This window comes from Ranitomeya imitator, chromosome 2, assembly GCF_032444005.1.
Source record: "Ranitomeya imitator isolate aRanImi1 chromosome 2, aRanImi1.pri, whole genome shotgun sequence".
In the NCBI taxonomy this organism is placed as follows: domain Eukaryota; kingdom Metazoa; phylum Chordata; class Amphibia; order Anura; family Dendrobatidae; genus Ranitomeya; species Ranitomeya imitator.
The window spans coordinates 339,109,672-339,137,421 of NC_091283.1; the positions used below are offsets into that span (position 1 = coordinate 339,109,672).

Below are 27,750 nucleotides of genomic sequence, written 5' to 3' on the forward strand. Positions count from 1 at the left end.
ATAGCTATGAAGAGTTGTTGGAAAATCTAAAAACATAAGGATCTTGGCTGTAACATGTCTTTCAAGATTCATGTAAAAACATTCACATCTAGACTTTCTTTCCACCAAATTGCGGTGAGTGACGAAATGAAATCCATCAATGCTTACAGATTACTGTTGGAGAATTGTAAGAGATGATCCGATGCAGGAGTACAAGAGACGAGCAAAAAACGAGTGGTCAATGAATGAGGAGCAAATGTTGTAGTGCAATTTCTGTAACTTTATTATTCACAATAGTGTTTAGGCATGTTTTATTTGAATTGTTCCCAAGTTTCCAGTAAATATCAGAACATTGGCATAACAAAATATTCAGCATCTTTACATCTGCAAAAGTAATAATGTTTCAAAGTACTAAAACTTTTATGCATTAATTATATGTAGCAGTAAAAGTAAAACTCTTTGATATCATGGAAAGAAGAGACAGCTACAAATTTTAACCCCTTCATACTGTGGCCAATTTCTGTTTTTGCATTTCCAATTTTTTCTCCCCTTCTTCCCAGAACCATAACTCCTACTTTTTTGTCCACAGACATATGAGGGCATGTTTCTTGTGGAATGAGATGTACTTTGGAACTACACCTTTCATTTTACCACAGAGTGTACTGGAAAACGGGAAGAAATTCCAGGTTTGGTGAAAATGTGAAAAAAAAACCCTCACACAATTCCGACATTATTTTTTGGGAATTATTTTTGTGGTGTACATTTTGTGGTAAAATGGACTATGTAACAAGATTCTGCTCATCCATACTATTATGGCACTCAAAAACATGTCCATTTTTAAAATTATTTTAGTTGTGAAAAAAAAAATTGGGTTGCGTCGCCATTTTTTGAGACCTTGAAGAAAAAGCAAGAAAAAGATATGCAAACTAATGGGATCAACCTTAAAGGGGCTCTGTCACCTGAATTTGGAGGGAACAATCTTCAGCCATAGGGGCGGGGTTTTCGGGTGTTTGATTCACCCTTTCCTTACCCGATGGTTGCATGCTGGCTGAAATATTGGATTGAAGTTCATTCTCTGTCCTCCGTAGTACATGCCTTCACAAGGATCACATGATCGGGAGTCAGCGATGAGTCAGGATAGTAACCATAGAGGTCCTTGGGACCTCTATGGTTGCTGATGCCGGCCTGCTGTGAGCGCCACCCTGTGGTCGGCGCTCATAGCAAGCCTGTAATTCAGCTACATAGCAGTGATCTGATGATCGCTGCTATGTAGCAGAGCCGACCAGGCTATGCCAGCTTCTAGTCTCCCATGGTGGATATTGAAGCATGACAAAAGAAAAAAAAAAATATGTTTAAAAAAAATATGAAATAAATAAAAAAATATAAAAGTTTAAATCACCCCCCTTTCGCCCCATTCAAAATAAAACAATTAAAATAAATTCAAACCTACACATTTGGTATTGCTGCGTTCAGAATCGTCTGATCTATCAATAAAAAAAAAGGATTAACCTGATCGGTAAACGGTGTAGCGAGAAAAAAATTTGAAACGCCAAAATTCCTTTTTTTGGGTCGCCGTGACATTGCATTAAAATGCAATAACGGGAGATGAAAAGAACGTATCTGCACCAAAATGGTATCACTAAAAATGTGTCAGCTCGGCACGCAAAAAATAAGCCGTCACCCGACCCCAGATCACGAAAAGTGGAGACGCTACAAGTATCGGAAAATGGCGCCATTTTTTACTTTTTTTTTTAGCAAAGTTTGGAATTTTTATTTCACCACTTAGATAAAATGGAACCTAGACATGTTTGGTGTCTATAAACTCATAATGACCTGGAGAATCATAATGGCATGTCAATTTTAGCATTTAGTGAACCTAGCAAAAAAGCCAAAAAAACACGCATGGGATTGCACTTTTTTTGTAATATCACCGCGCTTGGAATTTCTTTTCCCATTTTCTAGTACATGTCATGGTAAAACCAATGATGTCGTTCAAAAGTACAACTCGTCCCGCAAAAAATAAGCCCTCACATGGCCATATTGACGAAAAATAAAAAAGTTATGGCTCTGGGAAGGAGGGGAGTGAAAAACGAACACGGAAAAACGGAAAATCACGTCATGAAGGGGTTAATTGTTTTTATATTTTGATAGATATGACTTTTCTGAATGTGGCGATAACACTTTTTTTCATGCTTTAATATCTTTATTTTCAGTGAAGGAAAAGGGGTTTGATTTGAACTGAAGTTTTTGGGGGGGTTTCAGATTTTTTTTTTTTTAATCTTTTAGTGTTATTATTAGCCCCCTTAGGGGACTTGAAAATGCAATTGTCTGATCGCTTGAGCTATATGCATATAGCAGAAATCAAGGTCTTTTTTGAGGCACGGCCACAGGCAGGATTTCGAAGGATCTCAATAATGACAACCACGGGGGTTATCAGCTGACCCCCAGCTGTCATGACAACCCATCGGCGACCTGCGATCATGTCACGAGGTGCACTGATAGGCAGAGATAAGGACATGCGCAAGATTTTTTTTCTTGCTAAATGTGTCTTATCATCCAAAAACATGGTACATTCTAAAGTAATTTCCCCATCTCATTTAATTATATAACTGTCTGCTTTATTTTTTGTATAATTTGTCACTAGCATATAGTTTCTCCCTGTCTGAGATATTTTTGATGGTGAACAAAATATGATTTACCAGTAATTCATTTTTCACACTCTAAGTATGATAATGACTTCTCTCGTGGGATTTTTGATATTTACGTAGACAACCCCTTATCACTCCTCATGTTTGGTCCTGTTAAAATAAAAACATTTCTACTCACCTCTCATGCCGCTGTCATTCTAGCGGTGTTGGAACTTGCGTTCCTGGGGCGCATGTGAAGTTGTTACATTATGTGAACACTATGTTCAATCAGGGATGGCATCACTATTCCCACCTTCAGACAAATCGAACAATATGAGGAAGTCAGAGAGTAGTCGCAGCCCTGGCTTTCTGTTGATTCTCAATACGTCTGAAGGCAGGAACAGTGAAGCCGTCACTGATTGGGAGCATGCCTTGTGTGATGTATCAACTTGACAGGTGCCCTGGGAAAGCGAGTGCCAATGGAACGGCATTAACACAGGAGGTGAGACTGAGTGGTTTTATTTTATAGAGGCCAAACCTGAGGAATGACTCATCCAACATTTAGAACATGAGAAGGGATTCTCTCGTGTGACTTTTCTAATATTAAGAGTTGATTTCAGTGTAAAACATTTCCCACATTAAGAACATGAAAAAGGCTTCTCCCCTGTGTGACTTTTCTGATGTTTGTTAAGAGTTGATTTCTGTGTAAAACATTTCCCACATTCTAAACATGAAAAAGGCTTCTCCCCTGTGTGAGTTCTCTGATGTCTAATAAGACTTGAGTTCTCTATAAAACATTTCCCACATTCTGAACATGAAAAAGGTTTCTCCCCTGTGTGGGTTCTTTGGTGTATAACAACATGGCATTTCTGGTAAAAACATTTCCCACATTCTGGACAGGAAAAGGGCTTCTTGCCTGAGTGGGTTCCCTCGTGGTTAACCAAAGCGGATTTCTGATTAACACATTTCCAAGATTCTGAACAGGAAAAAGGCTTCTCCTTTGTGTGACTTCCCTGATGTTTATTAAGAGTTGATTTACGTGTAAAACATTTCCCACATTCCGAACATGAAAAAGGCTTCTCACCTGTGTGAGTTCTCTGATGTCTGATAAGACTTGAGTTCTCTATAAAACATTTCCCACATTCTGAACAGGAAAAAGGCTTTACCCCTGTGTGGGTTCTTTGGTGAATAGCTAGATACCCTTTGAGGTTAAAACATTTTCCACATTCTGAACAGGAAAAAGGCTTCTCCCTTGTATGGGTTCTATGGTGTCTATCCAGATGCGCTTTCCAGTTAAAACATTTTCCACATTCTGAACATGAAAAAGGCTTCTCCCTTGTGTGAGTTCTCTTATGTGTAGCAAGAGTTGATTTATCTACAAAACATTTCCCACATTCTAAACATGAAAAAGGCTTGTCCCCTGTGTGAATTCTATGGTGCCTATCAAGATACTCTTTCCTGTAAAAACATTTCCCACATTCTGAACATGAAAACGGCTTCTCCCCTGTGTGTATTATCTGGTGACTAACAAGATCTGATTTCTGGTTAAAACATTTCCCACATTCTGAACATGAAAAAGACTTTCCTCCTGTGTGAGTTCGCTGGTGAGTAACAAGATTTGATTTCCATAAAAAACATTTCCCACATTCTGAACATGAAAACGGCTTCTCCCCTGTGTGTATTATCTGGTGACTAACAAGATTTGACTTCTGATTAAAACATTTCCCACATTCTAAACATGAAAAAGGCTTCTCCCCTGTGTGAGTTCGCTGGTGACTAACAAGATTTGATTTGTGGTTAAAACATTTCCCACATTCTGAACATGAAAAAGGCTTCTCCCCTGTGTGAGCTTTCTGATGTTTGATAAGACCTAATTTCTGTCTAAAACATTTCCCACATTCTGAACATGAAAAGGTCTTCACTTCTGGGTGAATTATCTGGTGACTAAGAAGATCTGATTTCTGGTTAAAACATTTCCCACATTCTGGACATGAAAAAGGCTTCTCCCCTGTGTGAGTTCGCTGGTGACTAACAAGATTTGATTTCCATAAAAAACATTTCCCACATTCTAAACATGAAAATGGCTTCTCTCCAGTGTGAGTTCGCTGGTGACTAACAAGATTTGATTTCTGGTTAAAACATTTCCCACATTCTGAACATGAAAAAGGCTTCTCCCCTGTGTGAGTTCGCTCATGACTAACAAGATTTGATTTGTGGTTAAAATATTTCCCACACTTAGAACAAGAAAATATATTCTTTGCTGTGTTTTTTTGATGTTTAAGAAAAGACTTTGAGGGGAAAACTGTTTCCATATTCTGAACGAGAAAATGGCTTCTTTGCTTAGGAGCCATTCGTGTTTTAATGCTTATTTTGTGACTTTGATTTTCCTTAGTAGTCGACAATGAATCAAAAGGAAGGACCTGTTTCAAAAGATCACATGACACATTTTTGCTGTGAAGGGATGATGGTATATCGTGAGTAATGGTAGTCACTTCAACTGTGTCCTGTGGGATCTCAAGATCATCCGATTTAAAAATTGAAGATGTCAGTTGTCCCTCTGATATCCTGGTACAGTCACCTGCCAAGAATAAAACCAATTATCATTTTTGAAAATATCCGTGATCTTTTTATTCTTTAACATTTCTACTTAAACTGTCCATAAAAATAGCAAGTTATGTAAAATATTGAATCATTTAGCAAGACAATTACAGTCCCCAGTCTAACAGAAAACCTCATAGGAAGAACAAGTGGAGTGGTGGTCAACTGTTAATTCATTCTGCCTCCCAAATATGGAATAAAAAGCCACCAAACAATGTTATGGAGGCAAAAATAATACCAAGAAAAATTTCTTCTCATCCCGCAAAGCAAAAGTCCCCACACAGGTCCATCATCTCCCAGTGGAAAAATCTTTGTTACTTGTAGGTAATGGGATTTTACAAAGCCCATAACAGCACTACCTGAGAGAGGGTATCCACCTATCAAGGACAGGAAACCTACTGAATAAAAGGGGCGTACCTTGACTCTGCATCAGTTGGGTTTCAGAACAAGAGAGGACCTCCAGACTGTTAATAACACAACAATCACCAATCAACAGTTCTCCTTAAACACCACTATGTAGTGCACACCAACTAGTGATAGAAAGGGAGGGAATATAAGGGTGCAGTCATGGGCTCTGTAAAATCCCATTACTGGTAAGTAAGGAAGATTTTTTCCCCTTCTCTCATAACAGCACCACCTGAGAGATTTATATAGACCAAAGCACCTTAGGGAGGGATCACCACTTGTAACACCTTTCCCCCAAAGGACAGGTCATCATAAGACAGATTAATATGATAATGCTTTCAGAATGTAGAAGGAGAGGACAATATCGCTGTCTTACATATCCTGTCGATCAATACTTCCGCCTTCTAAGCCCAGGAAGTTGCCATGGACCAGGTGGAATGAGCCTTCAAGTTCTCTGGTTCTCTATATTACTAGAGCGGTGGGCTAAGCTAATGGCATACCTAATCCATCTAGCCATGGTACTTTGAGGCCTTTCCTAACTCCTTCGAACCACACAAATAAGGATTTACTCTTTCTTCACTGTTTTGATATGGATAAATACTGTACCAAGAACAGTTCAACATCTAGCGTGTGAAGTCTCTGCTCCTCTGAATTTTTAGATTGCTAAAGAATGAGCGGAGAACAATTTCTTGGCTCCTGTGAAATTTAGATGCCACTTTCGGAAGATATGCTGGGTCTGGTCTGAATATAACTATCTTCTGTGATCTGTGTAAATGGGTGGTTAATTGATAGAATCTGTAAGTCACTGACCCTACCGGCTGATCTTAGTGCCACCAATATTACAATCTTTAGGGTAAAGGCCCCTTCACATTAAGCGACGCTGCAGCGATACTGACAACGATCCGGATCGCTGCAGCGTCGCTGTTTGGTCGCTGGAGAGCTGTCACACAGACAGCTCTCCAGCGACCAACGATGCTGGTAACCAGGGTAAACATCGGGTAACTAAGCGCAGGGCCGCGCTTAGTAACCCGATGTTTACCCTTGTTACCATCCTAAAAGTAAAAAAAACAAACAGTACATACTTACCTACCGCTGTCTGTCCCCAGCGCTCTGCTTCTCTGCACTCCTCCTGTACTGTCTGTGTGAGCACAGCGGCCGGAAAGCAGAGCGGTGACGTCACCGCTCTGCTTTCCGGCTGACCGACGCTCACAGCCAGTACAGGAGGAGTGCAGAGCACAGCGCCGGGGGACAGACAGCGGTAGGTAAGTATGTAGTGTTTGTTTTTTTTACTTTTAGGATGGTAACCAGGGTAAACATCGGGTTACTAAGCGCGGCCCTGCGCTTAGTTACCCGATGTTTACCCTGGTTACCAGTGAAGATATCGCTGGATCGGTGTCACACACGCCGATCCAGCGACGAAATAAAGTTCTGGACTTTCTTCAGCGACCAACGATCTCCCAGCAGGGGCCTGATCGTTGGTCGCTGTCACACATAACGATTTCATTAACGATATCGTTGCTACGTCACAAAATGCAACGATATCGTTAAAAATATCGTTATGTGTGAAGGTACCTTTAGTATCTTGAATGGTAATTTATCTAAGGGCTCAAAGGGAGATCTCGTTAATGCCTCCAAGACCAGATTTAGATCCCAAGGAGGCATTCTTGGGGCTGGTATTGGTCTAGACCTATGTGAAGAAAACAGATTGTATCTTAATTTCCCAGACAACCATGTTTTTGCAAACCAAAAGAACTAGCTTTTTATTTGTATATTGGCTTGTGAATTTAAGTGTTTATGTCTGGTGGATAAGAAGACAGACTTTGCCAACGGATATACTATCTAACATACTGTGTAAAGGTACCGTCACACTCAGCAAATTTACAACGAGAACGACAACAATCCGTGATGTTGCAGCGTCCTGGATAGCGATCTCGTTGTGTTTGACACGCAGCAGCGATCTGGATCCCGCTGTGATATCGCTGGTCAGAGCTAGAAGTCCAGAACTTTATTTGGTCGTCAGGTCGACGTGTATCGTCGTGTTTGACAGCAAAAGCAACGATACCAGCAATGTTTTACATGGAGCTAACAACAACCAGCTACAACGATAAGTGAGTCGCCATTACGTCACAGGATCGCTCCTGCATCGTTCTGGAGCTGCTATGTTTGACGTCTCTACAGCGACCTAAACAGCGACACTGCAGCGATCGGCTCGTTGTCTATATCGCTGCAGTGTCGCTGAGTGTGACGGTGCCTTTAGTCTGTAATAGTGACTGTACATAGGGTGTGTTAAGCTTTGCTTATTGATGTGTGCAGATACGCTAAAGGTACCTTCACACATAACGATATTGTTAACGATATCGTTGCTATTTGTGACGTAGCAACGATATCGTTAATGAAATCGTTATGTGTGACAGCGACCAACGATCAGGCCCCTGCTGGGAGATCGTTGGTCGCTGAATAAAGTCCAGAACTTTATTTGGTCGCTGGACTCCCTGGAGACATCGCTGGATCGGCGTGTGTGACACCGATCCAGCGATGTCTTCACTGGTAACCAGGGTAAACATCGGGTAACTAAGCGCAGGGCCGCGCTTAGTAACCCGATGTTTACCCTGGTTACCATGCTAAAAGTAAAAAAAAACAAACAGTACATACTTACCTACAGCTGTCTGTCCTCCAGCGCTGCGCTCTGCACTCCTCCTGTACTGGCTGTGAGCCGGAAAGCAGAGCGGTGACGTCACCGCTCTGCTTTCCGGCTCCCAGACAGTACAGGAGGAGAGCAGAGAAGCAGAGCGCAGCGCTGGAGGACAGACGGCTGTAGGTAAGTATGTACTGTTTGTTTTTTTTTACTTTTAGCATGGTAACCAGGGTAAACATCGGGTTACTAAGCGCGGCCCTGCGCTTAGTTACCCGATGTTTACCCTGGTTACCGGCATCGTTGGTCGCTGGTGAGCGGTCTGTGTGACAGCTCTCCAGCGACCAAACAGCGACGCTGCAGCGATTCGGATCGTTGTCGGTATCGCTGCAGCGTCGCTAAATGTGAAGGGGCCTTAACAGTGATACTTGATCCTATCACCATTGTTTACCTTATCTTGATGTTGGACTGAAGGACCCTAGGTAATTCTAAAAATAGCTTACATGCCTTGGGTATAAAAAGACTCAGAGATCACATCATGGGAGACCGAAGTAACACAGAGCTACCAGCCGGACATTCTGAAAACCACCCAACAGACAAGAGAAAGGACTGCAGCCAATTCATCATGGCACCATCACGAGGGACACTGATCTATGATTCTATAGGAAACAACCTAGGGGTTTTCGGCTCTGGTTGGAAGGACACACATCTGATCCAGTGACCATCTCTGAACCATGGATATGTTTGGAAAAAGCCAGGTTTTGGACCTGCTGGTCGCCTGGTTCCATGGAGATGGTCAGATAAGCCAGGTGGTGACTCTCGTGTCAACTGGCTTTGGACCTTGTATGGACTCTATGGACAGTTCTTGGTCATCTCCCTACGCTTGTCGTTACCTCTTCTCTGTGTATCACAGGTGGAATAGTGACCCTGGGAGATCTGACATCATGTCAACTAGCTTTTGACCTTGTACGGACTCTGTTCTGTCATCTTCCTATGCTTGTTGATATCTCTTCTCTGTGTGTATATCACAGGTGGAATAGCGACCCTGGGAGCTCTGATATAACATTTACCATTATCTCGGCGAGTCAGCGGAAGGGTGAGGCCCTGTAATGTGCACCATCTTGGGGTAATTGCTGAGATTGTTCTGTTTGCTATTTCGTGTTGTGGTTCAATAAAGTACTGCCACACTGTTTTACCTGAACCCTGTGCTGTCTGTGTAGTGTATTGCCTACCGGGAGATAGAGCGGGCGTTCAGTGGTATGAGCCCTGGTCCATGCAGTCTTGCTAAAGACAGCCGGGCCACAATCTATCACACGCCAGAATTAATCTAATTATCCACCTACATGCCACTCTAGGTTATAATTATACAAGGCTCCTATAGCTGACAACCACACCTTAAGAGTACTGGTGGCCAAGCCCACCTCCATTCCTTTCTGAAAGAACTCTAATATGGCCTTATGGTAATTTCTAATGACCTACTAACAGCTAAATCTAATGGTCACTACTCCATGCTAATTCTCTTGGATCTCTCTGCAGCATTCGATACTGTGGATCATCAGCTCCTCCTCACTATGCTCCGCTCCATCGGCCTCAAGGACACCGTTCTCTCTTGGTTCTCCTCCTATCTCTCTGACCGATCCTTCACTGTATGTTTTGCTGGTTCCTCCTCCTCTCACCTTCCCCTTACTGTTGGGGTTCCTCAAGGATCAGTCATAGGCCCCCTCCTCTTCTCGTTGTATACTGCCCCTATTGGACAAACAATCAGTAGATTTGGTTTCCAGTACCATCTCTATGCTGACGACACCCAATTATACACTTCTTCTCCTGATATCACACCGACCTTTTTAGAAAACACCAGTGATTGTCTTACCGCTGTCTCTGACATCATGTCTTCCCTCTATCTGAAACTGAACCTGTCAAAAACTGAACTCCTCGTGTTTTCTCCCTCTATTAACCTACCTTTGCCTGACATTGCCATCTCCGTGTGCGGTTCCACCATTAAACCAAAACAATATGCCCGCTGCCTTGGGGTCATCCTTGATTCCGAGCTTTCATTCACCCCCCACATCCGATCACTGGCTCGCTCTTCTTATCTGCACCTCAAAAACATTTCTAGAATTCGCCCTTTTCTTACTTTCGACTCTGCAAAAACTCTTATTGTCTCACTTATTCATTTTCGTCTGGACTATTGTAACTCTCTACTAATCGGCCTCCCTCTTACTCTCCCCGCTTTAATCTTTCCTGAATGCTGCAGCCAGAATCATAATCCTCACCAACCGTTACACCGATGCCTCTACCTTGTGCCAGTAATTACACTGGTTACCCATCCACTCAAGAATCCAGTACAAAACTTCTACCCTCATCCACAAAGCACTCCATGGCTCAGCACCACCCTACATCTCCTCTCTGGTCTCAGACTACCACCCTACCCGTGCCCTCCGCCCCACTAATGACCTGAGGTTAGCATCCTCAATAATCAGAACCTCCCACTCCCGTCTCCAAGACTTTACACGTGCTGCGCCGATTCTTTGGAATGCACTACCTAGGTTAATACGATTAATCCTCAATCCCCACATTTTTAAGCGTGCCCTAAAAACTCGTTTGTTCAGACTGGCCTACCGCCTCAATGCATTAACCTAACTATCCCTGTGTGGCCTATTAAAAAAAAAAAAAAACAACAACATAATCAGATTCCTCGCATCATGTTCTCATACACTTTATGCAGTTAATAGCCCTCTGTTTCAGTACTGTTACATACTTAGGCAGTTAACTGGTTTATGCAGCTTTACATGAACACCCGAGCCTTGCACTATGGCTGGTCCGAATAACTAAAGCAATTGTTACCATCCACCTCTCGTGTCTCCCCTTTTCCTCATAGTTTGTAAGCTTGCGAGCAGGGCCCTCATTCCTCCTGGTATCTGTTTTGAACGGTGATCTCTGTTATGCTGTAATGTCTATTGTCTGTACAAGTCCCCTCTATAAGTTGTAAAGCGCTGCGGAATATGTTGGCGCTATATAAATAAAAAATTATTATTATTATTATAGTGCCTTTCCCACTGCCAGAAGTTCCCACACATCTGAGGGCTCCTTTCTTTCTTCCAATCACCAATTCCTCTGAACTACATGGTTGTCTAGATGGGCCCCCCCCCCACCCTCTGGGACTGGAATCTGTGGTGACCACCCTGGAGATGTTGGTGACCCAAGGCACGCCTTCCTGGACTGAATCCAACCCCGTCCATCAGTGAAGGGAGTGTGTCAGCTGCTGAGATAGCACAAGATAGCCTTCTAGATTCCCTCGTAAGGTTCTCTCATTCTCTAGAATGAGAACCTGGGCCCACTTCACTGCTGGAATGCAGGAGGTGAGAGAACCTACCAAGAACATTGCTCTTCTGAGGGAAGATTTGTGCTCTTTGTTGGTCTAATTTACATTTTTCTAGATTTAAATGCCATCAAAAGGCCGTGACCTCTGATATTCATTTTGTGAACACTCGAGGTGCCACTGCTAGGCCAAAGGGTAGGGCATTGTACTAAAAGTGTCATGTGACCCACTCTATTGTCACTGCTACCCTGAGAAATTTTGGGAAATATGCATCCTTTAGATCAAGTACTGCCATATAAAATCCAGGGAAAAGTAGTTTCACTGCAGATTTTATTGACTCCATTTTGGAATGTGGGGATTTTCAAGAATTTGTTCAAATTTTTTAGGTTGATCATCACTCTGTAGGAGTCATCTAGTTTCTTTATCATCAGGAACAGGGGTGAATAAAAAAAAAACCTTACCCAACTGCTCTAGAGGAACATCTAGTAGAACGTTCAATAAACAGACTCACCATCTCTGAGTAACGCCCGTTGTTCTGGCATAGATGCACGTGGGGCTGTTATCATAAATCTCTCTGGCGCATATGTGAGCAACTCCAGCCTCAGGCCCGATCTTACTATGGTGAGGACCCAGATACTGGAGGAAATTTTTTCCCAGGCTGGAAGGAAGAGAGAGCCACCCCCCACATGGGAAAAAGAGTCTTCTGCTCTCCTGGGGGGGAGGCACTGAGCAGAGATCCCTTCGTTCTTTTGGATCTGTCATCCCACCTTTCTTGTTCTCTGAATGCTCGTTTCCAGAAATATTTCTTCCTCTGAAAGGGCTGCATTAAAGGATGAAAATGGGGCTTTTGAGAACCCCTCCTTATCACCTGCCTTCTCCAGGATGTCATCCAGGGCTGTGCCAAACAGAAAGCCCCCCTCAAATGATAGAGAGCACAACTTCCCCTTCATCTGCCCACTTACCCTTAATGAAGGTATCAAGCTAACTATCCAAGGGATCCTTCAATAAACCTGTATTTTCAAGGGGCAGAGAGAATTTTCTTGAGGTCTTAGAAATAGCCACATCCAATTTGGGGGCTTTGTTCCAGGACATCATTGCCTTCTCATCAAAGGGTTTTTTTCTCGTAAAAGGCAGAGGGAAGAGGGCCTTTCTTCTCTGGTTTTCCCCACTCTTTGTTGATGAGGTCCTGTATCCTCTCATTAATGGAAAAGATTTTATGTTTCCTGTGATCCAGAGTCCCAAACATTATGTCTTGTTCAGATTTTTTAGTTTTTTGATCGACCAACCCCATCGTGGCCCTCATTGCTTTCACAAGATTACTTTTCATGAAAGAAAAAAATTAATGGTACCAGAGGAGTATATTCAGCACACGTGCAAATACTTGATCCTATTTTACTGAAGTCAGGAGGAAAAAATTCAACTGGTGTATGGAAATCACAAATGTGTATAAGTAATATGAAGAACAAATGCAGCACTCACCAAGCTGAGAAAAAAAATCCAATGTCCTTTATTTCACCATATGTGGCTTGGACAAAGTATTGGATGTGCAGTGCAAGAGGCATGCTTGGAGAAAGGACTACGGCCGTTTCGCGTGTGATCGCTTCAACGGGTCCTGTACTTTGTCCACGCCGCATATGGTGAAATAAAGGACATTGGAATTTTTTCTCAACTTGGTGAGTGCCGCATTTGTTCTTCAAAAGGCCCCAACGCGCTTTTCGCGAAGTTGGCTTCCTCAGGGGACCGTCCCCTTAGGAAGCCAACTTCGCGAAACGCACGTTGGGGCCTTTTTTTCAGCCTGCCGAGGTCTCTCTTTTTCCCCCCCACATGGGTAAGCATTTGGTATGTTAGGTCTTATGAGTGAGGGCATTCTAGTTACACTAGTAATGGTACATGCATATATGGGCTCCCTATGTAATCACTTTTGGACTGTGGGATGCCTGTCTTATAAATCTTAAACCCACTCTCAGTACCAGCATATAGGGATGAACCTCCTTTGGCTGTCTGTTGTTTTATGTGCTCTCTCCCCTGTCCTCTCGTCATGTGCTTGTGTATTTTGGCTTTTAGTCGTTTTGTATTATTAATGAGCCTCTGTTAAATAAATATTCACTTTTGATACTACCATTTCAAGACTCAAGGCTCTATTTCTCTATACTTATATTCATGAGAGTATACTCCTGATCTCTTGTAGGTTTTATGTATTAGGTGGAGTCGCGGTAGCGCTCTCATTCTTTGGTCCCGTATTTTAGGACCATAAACCCTCAATGTATATCCAATATGTCAGTCACTGTTAAACTTACATTTAGACGACTGGGGTCACAGTCATATAAAGGTGGACCCCCCACCAGTGGTGAGTAATGCACAAAATACAATGCCCGATACTGTGACAGAATGTGACTTGGGGGAGGTAAATGACATCAGGGAGGAGGTAGAGGGAGATCCATCACTAAGGGGGTTGAGAAGTGCAATGACCACAGAAGATTCTCAGGAAGAGGGGGTCTGCATTATATGGGAAAGAGGATTGATGTATCGGGTGATACGAGACGCAGTGGAGCAGAATACCAAGCAGTGGGTAGTGCTGAAAAAAATACAGAAGAGAGATTCTGTCTTTAGCTCAAGAAGGTCCATTAGTGAGACACCTGGGAGTGAGGAAGACCCAACGCAGGGTTATGAGCAGGTCCTTCTGGCCCGGGGCGATCCTTGAAAACAAAAAAATTGTAAGCTCCTGTGACACCTGTCAATGAGTGGGAGGCCACCCACGCAGAACCCCTTTACAACCCATGCCATTAATAGCAGAACCTTTTCAACGGGTAGATTTGATAGGCCCCCTGCCACGACCCAGTCGCTCAGGGCAGAGATACATACTAATGGTTGTGGATTTTGCCACCAGAAACCCTGAAGCAGTGGCTCTCCGAGGAACAGATGCAAAGAAGGTGGCCCACGTATTAATTGAGATATTTAGCAGGGTGTGTTTTCCCAAGGAGGTTGTGTCAGCCCAGAGAATGCAATTCACAGGGAAGGTATTGTGTACACTGTGGAGCCGGTCTGGGGTCCGACCAGTGTTCTCCTCTGCATACCGCCCATAGATGAATGGACTCTGTGAGCGGTTCAATGGGACCTTGAAATGGATTATCTGTGCCTACTTAGAGGCGGAGGGGGGGAAGGCAGCTGTGAAGAAGGTTTGCCACAGCTCCTGTTTGCCTATAGAGAGGAGCCTCAGGCTTCTACCGTTTTTCCCCCATTTGAACTCTTATACTGCAGGCAGCATTGTGCCCGCTAAACTTGGTGCAAGAACACTGAGAAGACCATTCAGATTCTGGGGGTACCAGTGCTCCACTACGTAGGCAGTTGCGAGAGAGGATAAAACACCTTGGGCGGCTTGCACGGGTACACTTGAAGGAGATATAAGGGCAACAGAAAACCTACCATTATAGCACCTCTCGGGGCTGGGTGCCCCTAACGCCCATCCGCCATGACAAGTTGCAGGCCAACTGGGAGGGTATCCTACACCATAGTCAACAAAAAGGGGTGGTCACCTATCAGGCAGTGTTCGACCCTCACCACACCCAAACCAGGAGGACTCACATTAACAGATTAAAAGCATACCAGACCACAAAAACGTGTGCTGTAGCTATATACTGTCCCCCTCCAGATGTCTCAGAACCTGACCTCATCCTGGACTTGTCACAGCACACCAAAGAAAATCTGATTGTGGAGCAAGCTATCTTAGGGAGATCACCTCACCCCTACCCAATCCAGTCAAATACAGGGGTTATGAGATCAGTATTGTGGGCTTTTCTCTAACCAGCCTGGCCGAACCAGTCTGACTAAGCATCAGGTGGGCACTGGGACAGCAAGGCCAATTCGACAGCCGCTGTACCGAGTGGCACCCGAGGTTCAGCAGAAGATTCGGAAGGAAGTGGATGAAATGTTACAGTTGGGAGTGTTGGTCACCTTGTGCAGTCCCTGGGCAGCCAGAGCATTCCTTGTCCTGAAAAAAGACCAGAGCACAAGGTTCTGAGTGGACTATCGGAAGCTGAGCAAGATAACTATCACCGAGGCATACCTCATGCCCCGAATAGATGATCTGTTAGACCAAATTGGGGGGAGCAACATTTGTGTCTACCTTAGGTCTCAGTAAAGGCTACTGTTAGATCCTTTTGACACCAGAAGCCCAAGAGCATTCAGCCTTCCTCACCCACTTTGATTTGTTCCAATTTACGATCATGGCATCTGAGATGAAGCATGCGCCAGCTACTTTTCAGCGAATGGTAGATTGCATACTTGCAGGCTGTCATTCATTCTCCCAAGCTTATCTAGACGATATTGCCATAGTCAGTAAGACCTGGGAGGAGCACCCACACCATGTGGGAGAGATACTCCAGCGCATTCAGCGGGCTGTGTTAATACCTAGAACACCGAGTAGGGGGTGGTAGGATAAAGCCTGACTCGGCCAAGGTGGAAGCAATAACTCAGTGGTCCTGGCCCCGCAACCAAAAGTGCAAGTATTCTTGGGTACCACCTGGTATTACCGAAAATTCATCCCAGGACACAGCACCATAGCAAAGCCCGACTGGCTAAGCTAACAACAAAGAAATTCTGAAGGCAGATAAAATGTATGGACCTATGTGAACAGGCTTTTGTGCAGCTCAAACAAGCCCTAGCGGGGGCCCCTGTACTGGCTGCAGCCGATTACGACAAGATATTCCTAGTGTAGACTGATGCATCAGACAGTGGGTGTAAGGACTTGGACTGTATATCTGTTTCTGTTTGCCCTCAGTTCAGTTACTTTTGCCCTTACCTAAGATGGAGTCATTGGCCTCACGGGGGGCCATCTTGTTTCCTGTCAGATTTTCCTTGTTCCTGTCTGTGGTGTATTTAAGGGAGCTCTGTATATATACTCATTGCTTAGTATCTTTTTCCTGACTTGTGATCAAGCTGGAAGAACTGCTATCTTGCTGGTTTCTTCGTTACTTTGGGATACCCCGTCTGTCTCCGGTTCTACATCTCTTCATTGCAAAGACTTGTTTCCCTGGATCTGCTCTGCACTCGTCTCTGCCGCTGGACTGCTCCCTGCTAGGAGGCCTGGTCTGGTCTCCAGGTCTCTGGACCTGACATACTTAGACTTCCACGGTCTGTACACGTGCTTACTGCCTATCCAGCTCTGTCTGCTACTAACCTGCTGTGTCATAACTGTTTACCTGCATATCATTATAAATATCCTTGAACTCTTAACCTATTGTCTCTCGGCCTCTTTTCTGACCCATGATACTGATCTCCACTGCACTTAGCACTAAGTTTATTACAGTGGGTTGGGCGCTGTCCGTAGTCAGGTGGATGGCACATGCCAGGAACACTCAGAGGTATACCTTTCAAGGAAACCGCTAGACCATGAGAAAGCATATGCCACCATAGAAAAGGAATGCCTGGCCATTGTCTGGGCACTGAAAAAACTGTTACCCTATGTGTATGGGAGGAAATTCACCATAGTGACGGACTATAATCCACTGACCCGGCTACATTGGGAGTCAGGGAAGAATGGGCGATTGTTACAATGGAGCCTGTCATTGCAACTGATTAGCTTTACCATTTCCAACAAAAAAGGGGAGAGACCACGGCACTGAGGATGGCCTATCAGGACATACTGAGGAAGCCCTTAATCCCAGTAATTGCCTGCCAATCCCATGGACTGGAGCCCAGCGCTGGCTTTGCTGAAAAAGTGGCGGAGGAGTGAGAGGAAGTGGCCACAGACTTAAGGTACCGTCACATTTAGCGACGCTGCAGCGATCTAGACAACGATCCCGATCGCTGCAGCGTCGCTGTGTGGTCGCTGGAGAGCTGTCACACAGACAGCTCTCCAGCGACCAACTATGTGAAGTCCCCGGGTAACCAGGGTAAACATCGGGTTACTAAGCGCAGGGCCGCGCTTAGTAACCCGATGTTTATCCTGGTTACCAGCGTAAAAAACAAACAAACACTACATACTAAAGGCCCCTTCACATTTAGCGACGCTGCAGCGATACCGACAACGATCCGAATCGCTGCAGCGTCGCTGTTTGGTCGCTGGAGAGCTGTCACACAGACCGCTCTCCAGCGACCAACGATGCCGGTAACCAGGGTAAACATCGGGTAACTAAGCGCAGGGCCGCGCTTAGTAACCCGATGTTTACCCTGGTTACCATGCTAAAAGTAAAAAAAAAACAAACACTAGATACTTACCTACAGCCGTCTGTCCTCCAGCGCTGCGCTCTGCTTCTCTGCTCTCCTCCTGTACTATCTGGGAGCCGGAAAGCAGAGCGGTGACGTCACCGCTCTGCTTTCCGGCTCACAGCCAGTACAGGAGGAGTGCAGAGCACAGTGCTGGAGGACAGACAGCGGTAGGTAAGTATCTAGTGTTTGTTTTTTTTAACTTTTAGCATGGTAACCAGGGTAAACATCGGGTTACTAAGCGCGGCCCTGCGCTTAGTTACCCGACGTTTACCCTGGTTACCAGTGAAGACATCGCTGGATCGGTGTCACACACGCCGATCCAGCGATGTCAGCAGGAGTCCAGCGACGAAATAAAGTTCTGGACTTTCTTCAGCGACCAACGATCTCCCAGCAGGGGCCTGATCGTTGGTCGCTGTCACACATAACGATTTCATTAACGATATCGTTGCTACGTCACAAATAGCAACGATATCGTTAACAATATCGTTATGTGTGAAGGTACCTTTACATTCCGGTGTCTGTCCCCCGGCGCTGTGCTTCTCTGCACTGACTGTGAGCGCCAGCCGGAAAGCACAGCGGTGACGTCACCGCTGTGCTCTGCTTTCCGGCCGGCGCTTACACAGTGCAGAGAAGCACAGCGCCGGGGGACAGACACCGGAATGTAAGTATGTAGTGTTTGGTTTTTTTTTACGTTTACGCTGGTAACCAGGGTAAACATCAGGTTACTAAGCGCGGTCCTGCGCTTAGTAACCCGATGTTTACCCTGGTTACCAGTGAAGACATTGCTGAATCAGCGTCACACACGCCAATTCAGCGAAGTCTGCGGGAGTCCAGCGACGAAATAAAGTTCTGGACTTTCTGCTCCGACCAACGATGGCACAGCAGGATCCTGATCGCTCCTGCCTGTCAAACTCAACGATATCGCTAGCCAGGACGCTGCAACGTCACGGATCGCTAGCGATATCGTTCAGTGTGAAGGTACTTTAAGACTATTGGACCAAGAGGATGCAGACTTTTCCAGCACGGAGCATCGGTTGCGTCAATATTGTGTTTTATTAGAGATTTTATTGCTGTGTTTTATTAGTGATTAGCTTGCTTGTTTAGCCTCAGGAATCAATGTTTCCATTCGGTAACTGCAAGCCAAGGAGGTAGTGCTGGATGGATCTTATGTAAACCTAGGGTCAGACAGGAGATTGCTAAAGGTAAATCAATCAATCTCATCTGTATCTCAAGGTCTCAAACCTTTGTGCTGCCAGCAACTAGGCTCATTGTGTGGATGGAGATAGTACACCTAGGGAAGCCGTCACTACAGGGGGTCTCAGATGGAATCCCAGGTGATGGGTCTCAGCCTGAGTGAGACATCCCCATAAATGTAGTGTTAGCTTTGGGAGGGGAGCGTTTCCCAAGGGCCAGGCTCAATTCTGGGAGGGAGGCTTGGGGTATTGAGGACTGACGAGGAAATGTTGTTGTTTTTGGATGGAGGGGTATCCATGAGCTACGGTCTTCATATCCATCGTATGGTGGAACACAGGCTATGACTGCACACTATACTGGCTGTAATACCAAGAGCTTGTGGGTCAACCAAAAGTTGGGAGACAGTGGGTACAGCCTGGAACAAGGCAATGGAACTACCGATCTCAGATTGGGAACTTGTGGACTGAGGACATTGTATTTTATCCATCAAACTGGATTTGCTGTATAACCATGGACAGAATAAAGCTAGCTGCATTGTTAACCTGCCTAGGTGATATTTAAAACCCACAACTTAAGCTCTTCACAGTCCCATCTGGTTTATTTATCAGGAATAGAGGAGGATACAATCCTTTCCCCAGCTGCTGTATCGGCACCTCCGTCAGCACTTGTTTTTGAACAAAACTTAGTACTTCTGCCTCCAGGGCTAACTGTTCCTCAGGACTTCAGGGAGATGATAACCTGAATATGTGGCGGGGAGCAGACCTGAATTCTAGCTTTAGCCATGACCGTATTATCTTCAGAATCCAGGTATTGGATAAAATTTTCTCCGAGGGAGGTTGGAAGTGGGACAGCCTTCCTCCTACTTGGGAAAGCCTGTCACATAGAAGGCTTCCTGGTCTCAGAGGAAGTGCCTTCAAACATGAAGCCTCCACTCCTTGACTTCCTATCTTTCCCCTGTTCTCTGAGGGACTTATTCCTGTTGTATCTTCTCTTGCGAAAGGAACTTTTATATTGTGGAAAGAAGACGCTGGGAACCTCTTCTTGTTTGCTGCCTTATCTAGAATGTCATTTAGTGCTTGCCCAAAGAGATATTTCCGCTCACATGGGATTGAGCAAAACTTTGCCTTAGATTGGACATCCACCGACCAGATTTGAACCACAATGCTCGGCGGACAGCGTTTGATACATTCGCTGATTGGGCTGCTAACCTGACTGCATCCAAAGAAGCGTTCGCTTGGAAGGAAGCAAGCAGCATCTTGCATTAGCAGAAGATTTGACAGCATCTTTTCTCTCAGAGTGTTATTCCTGATCTCATCATCGAGATGCTGTAACCAGACCATGATAGATCTGGCCGTGCAGGTTGCTGCTATTGCTGGCTTTATTGCCCCTGCTGAAGATTACCATGTTTGTTTTAAATAATTTTCAGCTTTAGGCTATATGCACAAGATGCGGATTTGTTGCGTTTCCACAGCGTTTTTTTCCAATGGATTACTTAAGCAATGTTAATCAATGACATTCCTAAAGTGTTGTGCCATGATCTGGAAATTTCCATCCTCGTTTTATTTTTCGCAGCATGTCAATTTTTTTTGTGGCTCTGTACCAATTTTGCACCCATTGACTTCCATTGACTCAAATCCGCAGCAAAAACACAGGTGTAAAAAGGTTTGTGGATTTGCTGCCAAAAAATGCTGCGATTTGTAAAAGGGAAATGATGTCAGGAGGAGGAGTGTGTGGGCGGAGCATATGTGTGTCTGTGTGTGGGAGGAGAATATATGCGTGTCTGTATACGTGTGTCTGTGTGTGTCTCTGTGGGTGTCTGTACCCATGCAACGTGTGTACCCAGGCGTCGTCTGATGGGACTACTACTCACCTTTTGTCGCCTCCGCAGCAGCTTTTCCTGCAGCTTGCGATCCTCCGGTCCCACCGCTTCGCTGATTGGTCGCGGTCAGCCGGCGCAACCAATCAGCGACATTGGCGTAGTATATTGCTCAGCCACGTAGTATATTGCCCAGCCATGTAGTATATAGCACAGCCACGTAGTATATTGCCCAGCCACGCAGTATATAGCACAGCCACGTAGTATATTGCCCAGCTACGTAGTATATAGCAGCCACGTAGTGTATTGCCCAATCACGTAGTATATTGCACAGCCACGTAGTGTAAAACACTGCCCATGCAGTATACAAGAGGCCACCTAGTATAGAGCACAGCAATGTGGTATATTGCCCAGCCACGTAATATATACCACAGCCATGTAGTATATAGCACAGCCCATATAGTATAAAGCACAGAGATGTAGTATATAACACAGCCCACACAGTATCTAACACAGCCCACGTAGTATATAGCATAGCGATGTAGTATATTGCCCAGCCACGTAATAAATACCACAGCCACGTAGTATATAGCACAGCCCACATAGTATATAGCACAGAGATGTAGTATATAACACAGCCCACGCAGTATCTAACACAGCCCACGTAGTATATAGCAGTGTGGGCACCATATCCCTGTTAAAAAAATAATTAAAATAAAAAATAGTTATATACTCTCCCTTCGTCGGCCCCCGGATCCAGCCCAGGCGTTTACCGATGCTCCTCACGACGCTCCGGTCCCAAGAGTGCATTGCGGTCTCGCGAGAGGAGGACGTCTCGCGAGACCGCAATGCATGGACCGGTCCCCGGAGCGTCGCGAGGAGCGGTAAAGGCCTGGGCTGGATCCAGAAGGTGAGTATATAATGATTTTTTTTTTTTTAATTATTTTTAACATTAGATCCCACACCAATGTCGCTGATTAAAACTGAAGAAAAGGACAGCGCCACATTGGATAGTGAAAAAAGCCTGTGTTTTCTGACCGAAACGTTGCCGCAGGAGGCAGAATAAAATGTGGGCTGCTTTTTTCACTATCCGATGTGGCGCTGTCCTTTTCTTCAGTTTGGATTTGGATATTTTATCCGGGATGGACCCCCTGGTGAGGACATGCGCCCTAATCTCCATAGAGACAATATGATTATAGGGTGCGGTTTTACTGTTTTCTTCGGAATGTCGCTGATTAGTTGCGCCAGCTGGGTGCGAGCAATCAGCGAAGCGGGATTTAAATCACGCGCCAATGGCGCCGATTGGTCGTGCCGGCTGTGCGCGAGCAATCAGCGAAGCGTGATTTAAATCCCGCGCCAATGTCGCTGACTGGTTGCGCTGGCTGGGCGCGAGCAATCAACGAAGTGTGATTTAAATCCCGCGAGAGTGTCGCTGATTGGTCGCGCCGATTGGCCGCGACCAATCAGCGAAGCGGTGGGACCGGAGCATCGCAAGCTGCAGGAAAAACTGCTGCGGAGGCGACAGAAGGTGAGTATATAATGATTTTTTATTTTTTGTATTATTTTTAACATTATATCTTTTTACTATTGATGCTGCATAGACAGTATAGAGTATAGAGAGGGCACTGACTGCAGGGGAGAAGGGAGTGGCCATTTCGTGGCCGGACTGTGCCCGACACTCCCAAGAGTGCATTATGGTCTTGCGAGATGATGACATAGCGGTTTTGCGAGACCGCTACATCATCATCTCGCGAGACCGCAATGCATGGAGTCTCGCGAGGAGTGGGAAAGGCCTGAGCTGGATCCGGGGGGCCGACAGAAGGGGAGTATATAATGATTTTTTATTTTTTTAAATTATTTTTAACATTAGATCTTTTTACTATTGATGCTGCATAGAAATTTCTGCAAGCAAATACGCATCGTGCACACATAGCCTTATTGTCCAGGGGGTCCCTAACAGTTCCCAGATCCTCAAATGGTAAGGTGGTTTTTTTGGAGGATTTTGCTACTGCTACATCAATCTTAGGGGTCTTCTCCCATAAACCTGCTACTTCCTCGTCAAATGGGTACCACCTTTTTGACGCAGATGGAAGCGGACCCTTTTTCTCAGGTCTCTTCCATTCTTTGTCAATGAGCATTTTAATTTTTTCATTAATTAGGAATGAGTGCCTCCTTTTCTGTTCTAAGCCCCCGAACTGTTCTAGGGGTTTTAGAATCTGAATTTTAAATCATAGAAAAACTGGGGGTTTCTTCAGAGATGGTCTTCTGAATACAGTTGAGGCATAGTTTTTTTATATATATGTTGGATAATTTGTCCCCGCACATTGCACATTCTTTGTTATTCTGCTTGACGCTACACTTCATGGGCTCTTCCCTAGTAAAAAAATACATAGAGAAAAGGGACCTATTTAACATGGTGAACTTTCACGAAGATCACTCACCATTCTGACGTTCAGTCTAGGGTACCGGAGATGAAGGTAGGATTGGTTCACATAAACATTCTCCTCTTGAGGTGGTTGACTCATGACTCGTCCTGTTCCTCTGGGCGGTCTTGCTGCCACTTGCCCGACTGCAACTGCTGTGCTCCCTATGACACTGCTGTTGCTGTGGTGGCAGTGTCTGTTGCTGTGGTGCCTGCTGCTGTGGCTTCTGAAGCAGATCCATGCTTGAGGTTGCTGCAAGGTGCCATTTTCTTGTGACCATCCCATTATATCTAGGGATGGTACTGCCACACCTCCGCTAGTACCTCCCTGGTTTCAGGGTCATACATAATTCAAATTCAGTGCACTGTGAGCAGGGAGTCTGAGCCAGCCCTGCACATGCTCAGACCCAGATGGCCTCATCAAGTCCGGCGCCCTGCATCATCAGGATATTACACCAAACGTCCTGCGCAGACGCTGGCAGCCATATTTTCCAGTGTGCTTATCACTGGGGTGCGCTGCAACTTACAGCACGCACCCTGCAGCGCCTGAAGCATGTCCTGGCTAACTCAGCACAAGGTGCTCCTCCAGCACCGGAATGCACAGACCAGGGTACTTTTGCCAAGAGGTCTCTGCCTGTACGACGCTGCACCGACCTGCTGGCCAGTGGATGTATCCCCCGTCCGGAAGACATCCTGTCCCTGGACACCCTCCGGACCAGAGTAAGCCTTTAGCGCACAACTCTTCCTTCGGTTACCTCAAGGACAGGAAACCAACTGACAAGGAGGAGAGTTACCACCCTTTTATTCAGTAGGTTTCCTGCTCTTTCTGGGCAGATACCCTCTCTCAGGTGATGCCATCATGGGAGAAGGGGAAAACACTGTTTTCCACATTATTAGTGGCTAAAAGGCTCCTGAAAAGCAACATGGCTTCCATAAACCAACCCAACAATATCCGCTCTCCGAAAAGTAAAATCTCCCTCTCGCTTCTGAGCCTTGCAGTGTGCCCAAACCAAATTTGGCATCCATATATTTACCATTACTATAGTGAGAAGAACCCACTTAATTTAAGGTGTGTATCTCCTGGAGCACAATCAGGGCACTATGTTGTGGGTAATAAAATGGTATATTTGCATTTTCCCTGTCCTCCTGGTATTGACCCGGCTACATGACTATTCGTCTTTCTATCTCACACCACAGAACAGCAGGTAACACTGTGGCCTAAGCCTAGGGGTCTCTGTGTAAAACCAGATCAATGTAGAGGGTTAAAGGAAGATGAGCAAGACAATCCATGGGATCTGGAAAACGGAATAGATAGTGCCAAGCATGTTCGTGGTGGCCATCTTTTGAGCTGCCAGGTGACCACAAACAGTGCCCCAATACATTGGGTCTGCAAACTATTCCAGCAAGATCTACATTCAAATACATAAATGGTGCACCTTCCCTTCCTAACATGTCATGTGCCAGACAGTAGTGTACAACCGTATATGGGGTATTGTCAGATTCAAGAGAATTTGGAAAATAATTTTTAAGGTCCATTTGTTTCCTAGAATCTTTTGTGAAGACTTCCAAAGTTATCACCACAAAGTGACACACGTCAGATTGGAAATATGGGGCCTGATTAGAAACAACCAACAACTGGCTGCATGAAGTGGTTAAAACTGATTATTTTGGGCACTAACTACTGTAGTCAAAAGTTGTGACTATAGATAATAACACCAACTGAATTGAACAAACTCAACAGTCTTCATCAGTAAAAAGTAACTAGTGTGAAACCTCTCTGGGGTAATTACATAATGGGGCCCGGTGGCTCTTGGCAATCTAAACAATCGTAAGGGCCAATATTCTCTGATAGATGAGTTCCTAGAAATCAGTTCCTAGAAGAAATATTAGACATTTAAAGAGAACTTTTTATAATAGTGCAGAACTGAGATATCTTAAATTTGGCTTATAGATATATCAAGGCACATATAAAATGTTTTTTATCGAAATAATGATTGAAGTTAGTCGATTTTAAAAGAAATTGTAAAGTCAGAATAAAGGGAAACTCTGCTGTTATTGTATAGAAATTCACACTTGGTTCTCACTGCTCATTTAATGTTGTGAATCATAAAAGCGAAATTTTGCCAGAACGACTGGACCTCGTCTTGTAGAGACCATATGATCACATTCAGCAGCACAAAAGAGAGAGAATGTAGATTCATCCAATAAGATGTCAGGATTCTAGAAATCCAACAGCATCATTACTCTCAGCTTTCTCTTACAGGCCCATCATTATATTTTTCTTCAAGTGATTTTCTAACTTGTCAGCACATTCTATGTGCACTGTCATTTGGGTTTGCAGTTTACAGATCTGGCAAGGTAAGGGAAGGATTCTCCTAATCCCAGGGGGTAGGTGGATCCTCCAGATGGTAAGTTGTATAGAAAAGGGCTTTCAATGCCCAAAGTCATTTGAACAGTTTTGGGTGGAGGAGAATGTTGTGGTCGGGAGGCAAAATGGTGATCATGGTAATACGGTCGGACTACACCACCAATAAAGCAACCATAGCCGGTGACTGCGAAGAATTTCTGAATTCTCTGTATTTAGTGGTTAGTACTCACCTGGGTAGTCATATGTAGGAATCTCCTCTTTACACCGCTCATCACCCCTCACATATGTCTCTGTAGCATTAATACGAGTCAGATCTTCACCCTGAAACAAATATTGTAAAAATTAGACAAATGGAGAAGTCACATCTATGATCAGTTCTAATCCTGCCATCTCCACCGTTCTCATTACACAAGTATAAAACATATAATACTGGTGGATAAAACAAGACTGAGCACAAGACCTTCACAGCCGTCTACACATCATAGGGGAGATCTCATGACACCTTCTCTCCATCTACCTGATGATCCTGAGGAACATTGGGATCTTCTTGTTTACAGTCTGGTGGAAGAAGATGACGGGGACATCTCTCTGGTGTCCTGGTACTGGATACAACTGGAGAAAACACATACAGGGACTGAATTCATTCTTTACATACAGATAATAATAGGCCGTGTGTATTTAGTCCTGTCTATTACCTGGTGATGTGAGGGGCTGGAGAACCTCCATCTTGACGTCCTTGTACAGATCTTTGCGTTCTTCTAAATACTCCCACTCCTCCATGGAGAAATAGACGGCGACATCCTGACACCTTATAGGAACCTGACACATACAATGATACCATCATCCTCCTGATCCCTTCATAGCATTACTGTATAATGTCCCAGAATTCCCAGCAGTGTCACCTCTCCAGTCAGCAGCTCAATCATCTTGTAGGTGAGATCTAGGATCTTCTGGTCATTGATGTCCTCATATATCAGGGGGTGAGGTGGAGGTCCAATTATTGGGCTCAGGAATCTTCCCCATCCCTCAGACTCAGGGTTCTGACAGCGCTCACTAGAGGTCTTCTTCACTACTGTGTAATCCTGGTTATGGAGACACATTAATAAATCTCACTACAGACATTTCCAGAGTCCTCACCTCTCCAGTTCTGTCCATCTGTTATTCCCATAGATAAGAATGATGTAGTGTGACGTCATCAGAATCTCTCACCTCTCCAGTAAGCCGGAAGAGGATCTCTAGGGTGAGGTGTAATATCCTCTCCACCATCTTGTCTCTTCCCATATCCATCTTTGATGGGTAAATCAGGAAAATTCTCTTATATAGAAGATCTTCACTGATAGGGTTTGAAATTGTAGAGACCTGAATGAGAAGAAGATGAGCCGATGTAACATCATAAAAATCCTGTGTAATAATACAATTACTGGAGATAATAAGGGGAACATATGAGGAGAGTTATTATTTTACAGTATTTCGTTTTCTTCTTTACATCTACTATATAATTGTCTAAGGGTCACTTCCATCTGTCTGTCCTTCTGTCTGTCACGGTTATTCATTCGCTGATTGGTCTCGCCAGCTGCCTGTCATGGCTGCCGCGACCAATCAGCGTTCCGGAAGAAAATGGCCGCTCCTTACTCCCCGCAGTCAGTGCCTGTCGCCCGCATACTCCCCTCCGGTCACCGCTAACACTGGGTTAATGCTGGTGGTAACGGACCGCGTTACCGCCGCTATGAACCCTGTATGTCACCAACGTTTTACTATTGACGCTGCCTATGCGGCATCAATAGTAAAAAATGTAATGTTAAAAATAATAATAATAAAAAAAACCTGCTATACTCACCCTCTGTAGTCCGCTGAGCCGCTCGCGCCGGCCGCCATCTTCCGTTGCAGGATTCGGTGGCAAAGATGGTATGGGAGAAGGACCTGCCATGACGTCACGGTCATGTGACCGCGACGTCATCACAGGCCCTGTGCGGCTGCGCTAGAAAGACCTGCCATGACGTCACGGTCATGTGACCGCGATGTCATCACAGGTCCTGCGCTCATACCAACCCTGGGACCGGAAGCTGCCGTGGACTACAAGGGGCCCTCGGAAAGGTGAGTATATGTTTATTTTTTAACCTGTGACAAACCTGGCTGGGCAATATACTACGTAGCTGGGCAATATACTACGTGACTGGGCAGTT

At 44.8% G+C, this 27,750-nt stretch overlaps 1 protein-coding gene across 1 annotated transcript in view; it reads right to left on the minus strand.

Moving 5' to 3' along the window:
• Positions 1–26,918, minus strand: part of LOC138666507 (zinc finger protein 850-like) — a 146,187-nt gene extending 119,269 nt beyond the window's left edge. Inside the window, exons 1-6 of the mRNA XM_069754722.1 lie at positions 26,777–26,918; positions 26,470–26,649; positions 26,263–26,386; positions 26,085–26,179; positions 25,798–25,888; positions 3,248–5,184 (exon numbers count right to left, since the gene is read on the minus strand). Coding sequence (XP_069610823.1) covers positions 3,248–5,184; positions 25,798–25,888; positions 26,085–26,179; positions 26,263–26,386; positions 26,470–26,649; positions 26,777–26,854 — 2,505 coding nt within the window. The 5' untranslated portion in view covers positions 26,855–26,918. The remainder of the gene's footprint in view (positions 1–3,247; positions 5,185–25,797; positions 25,889–26,084; positions 26,180–26,262; positions 26,387–26,469; positions 26,650–26,776) is intronic.
• Between the last annotated feature and the right edge of the window lie 832 nt (positions 26,919–27,750).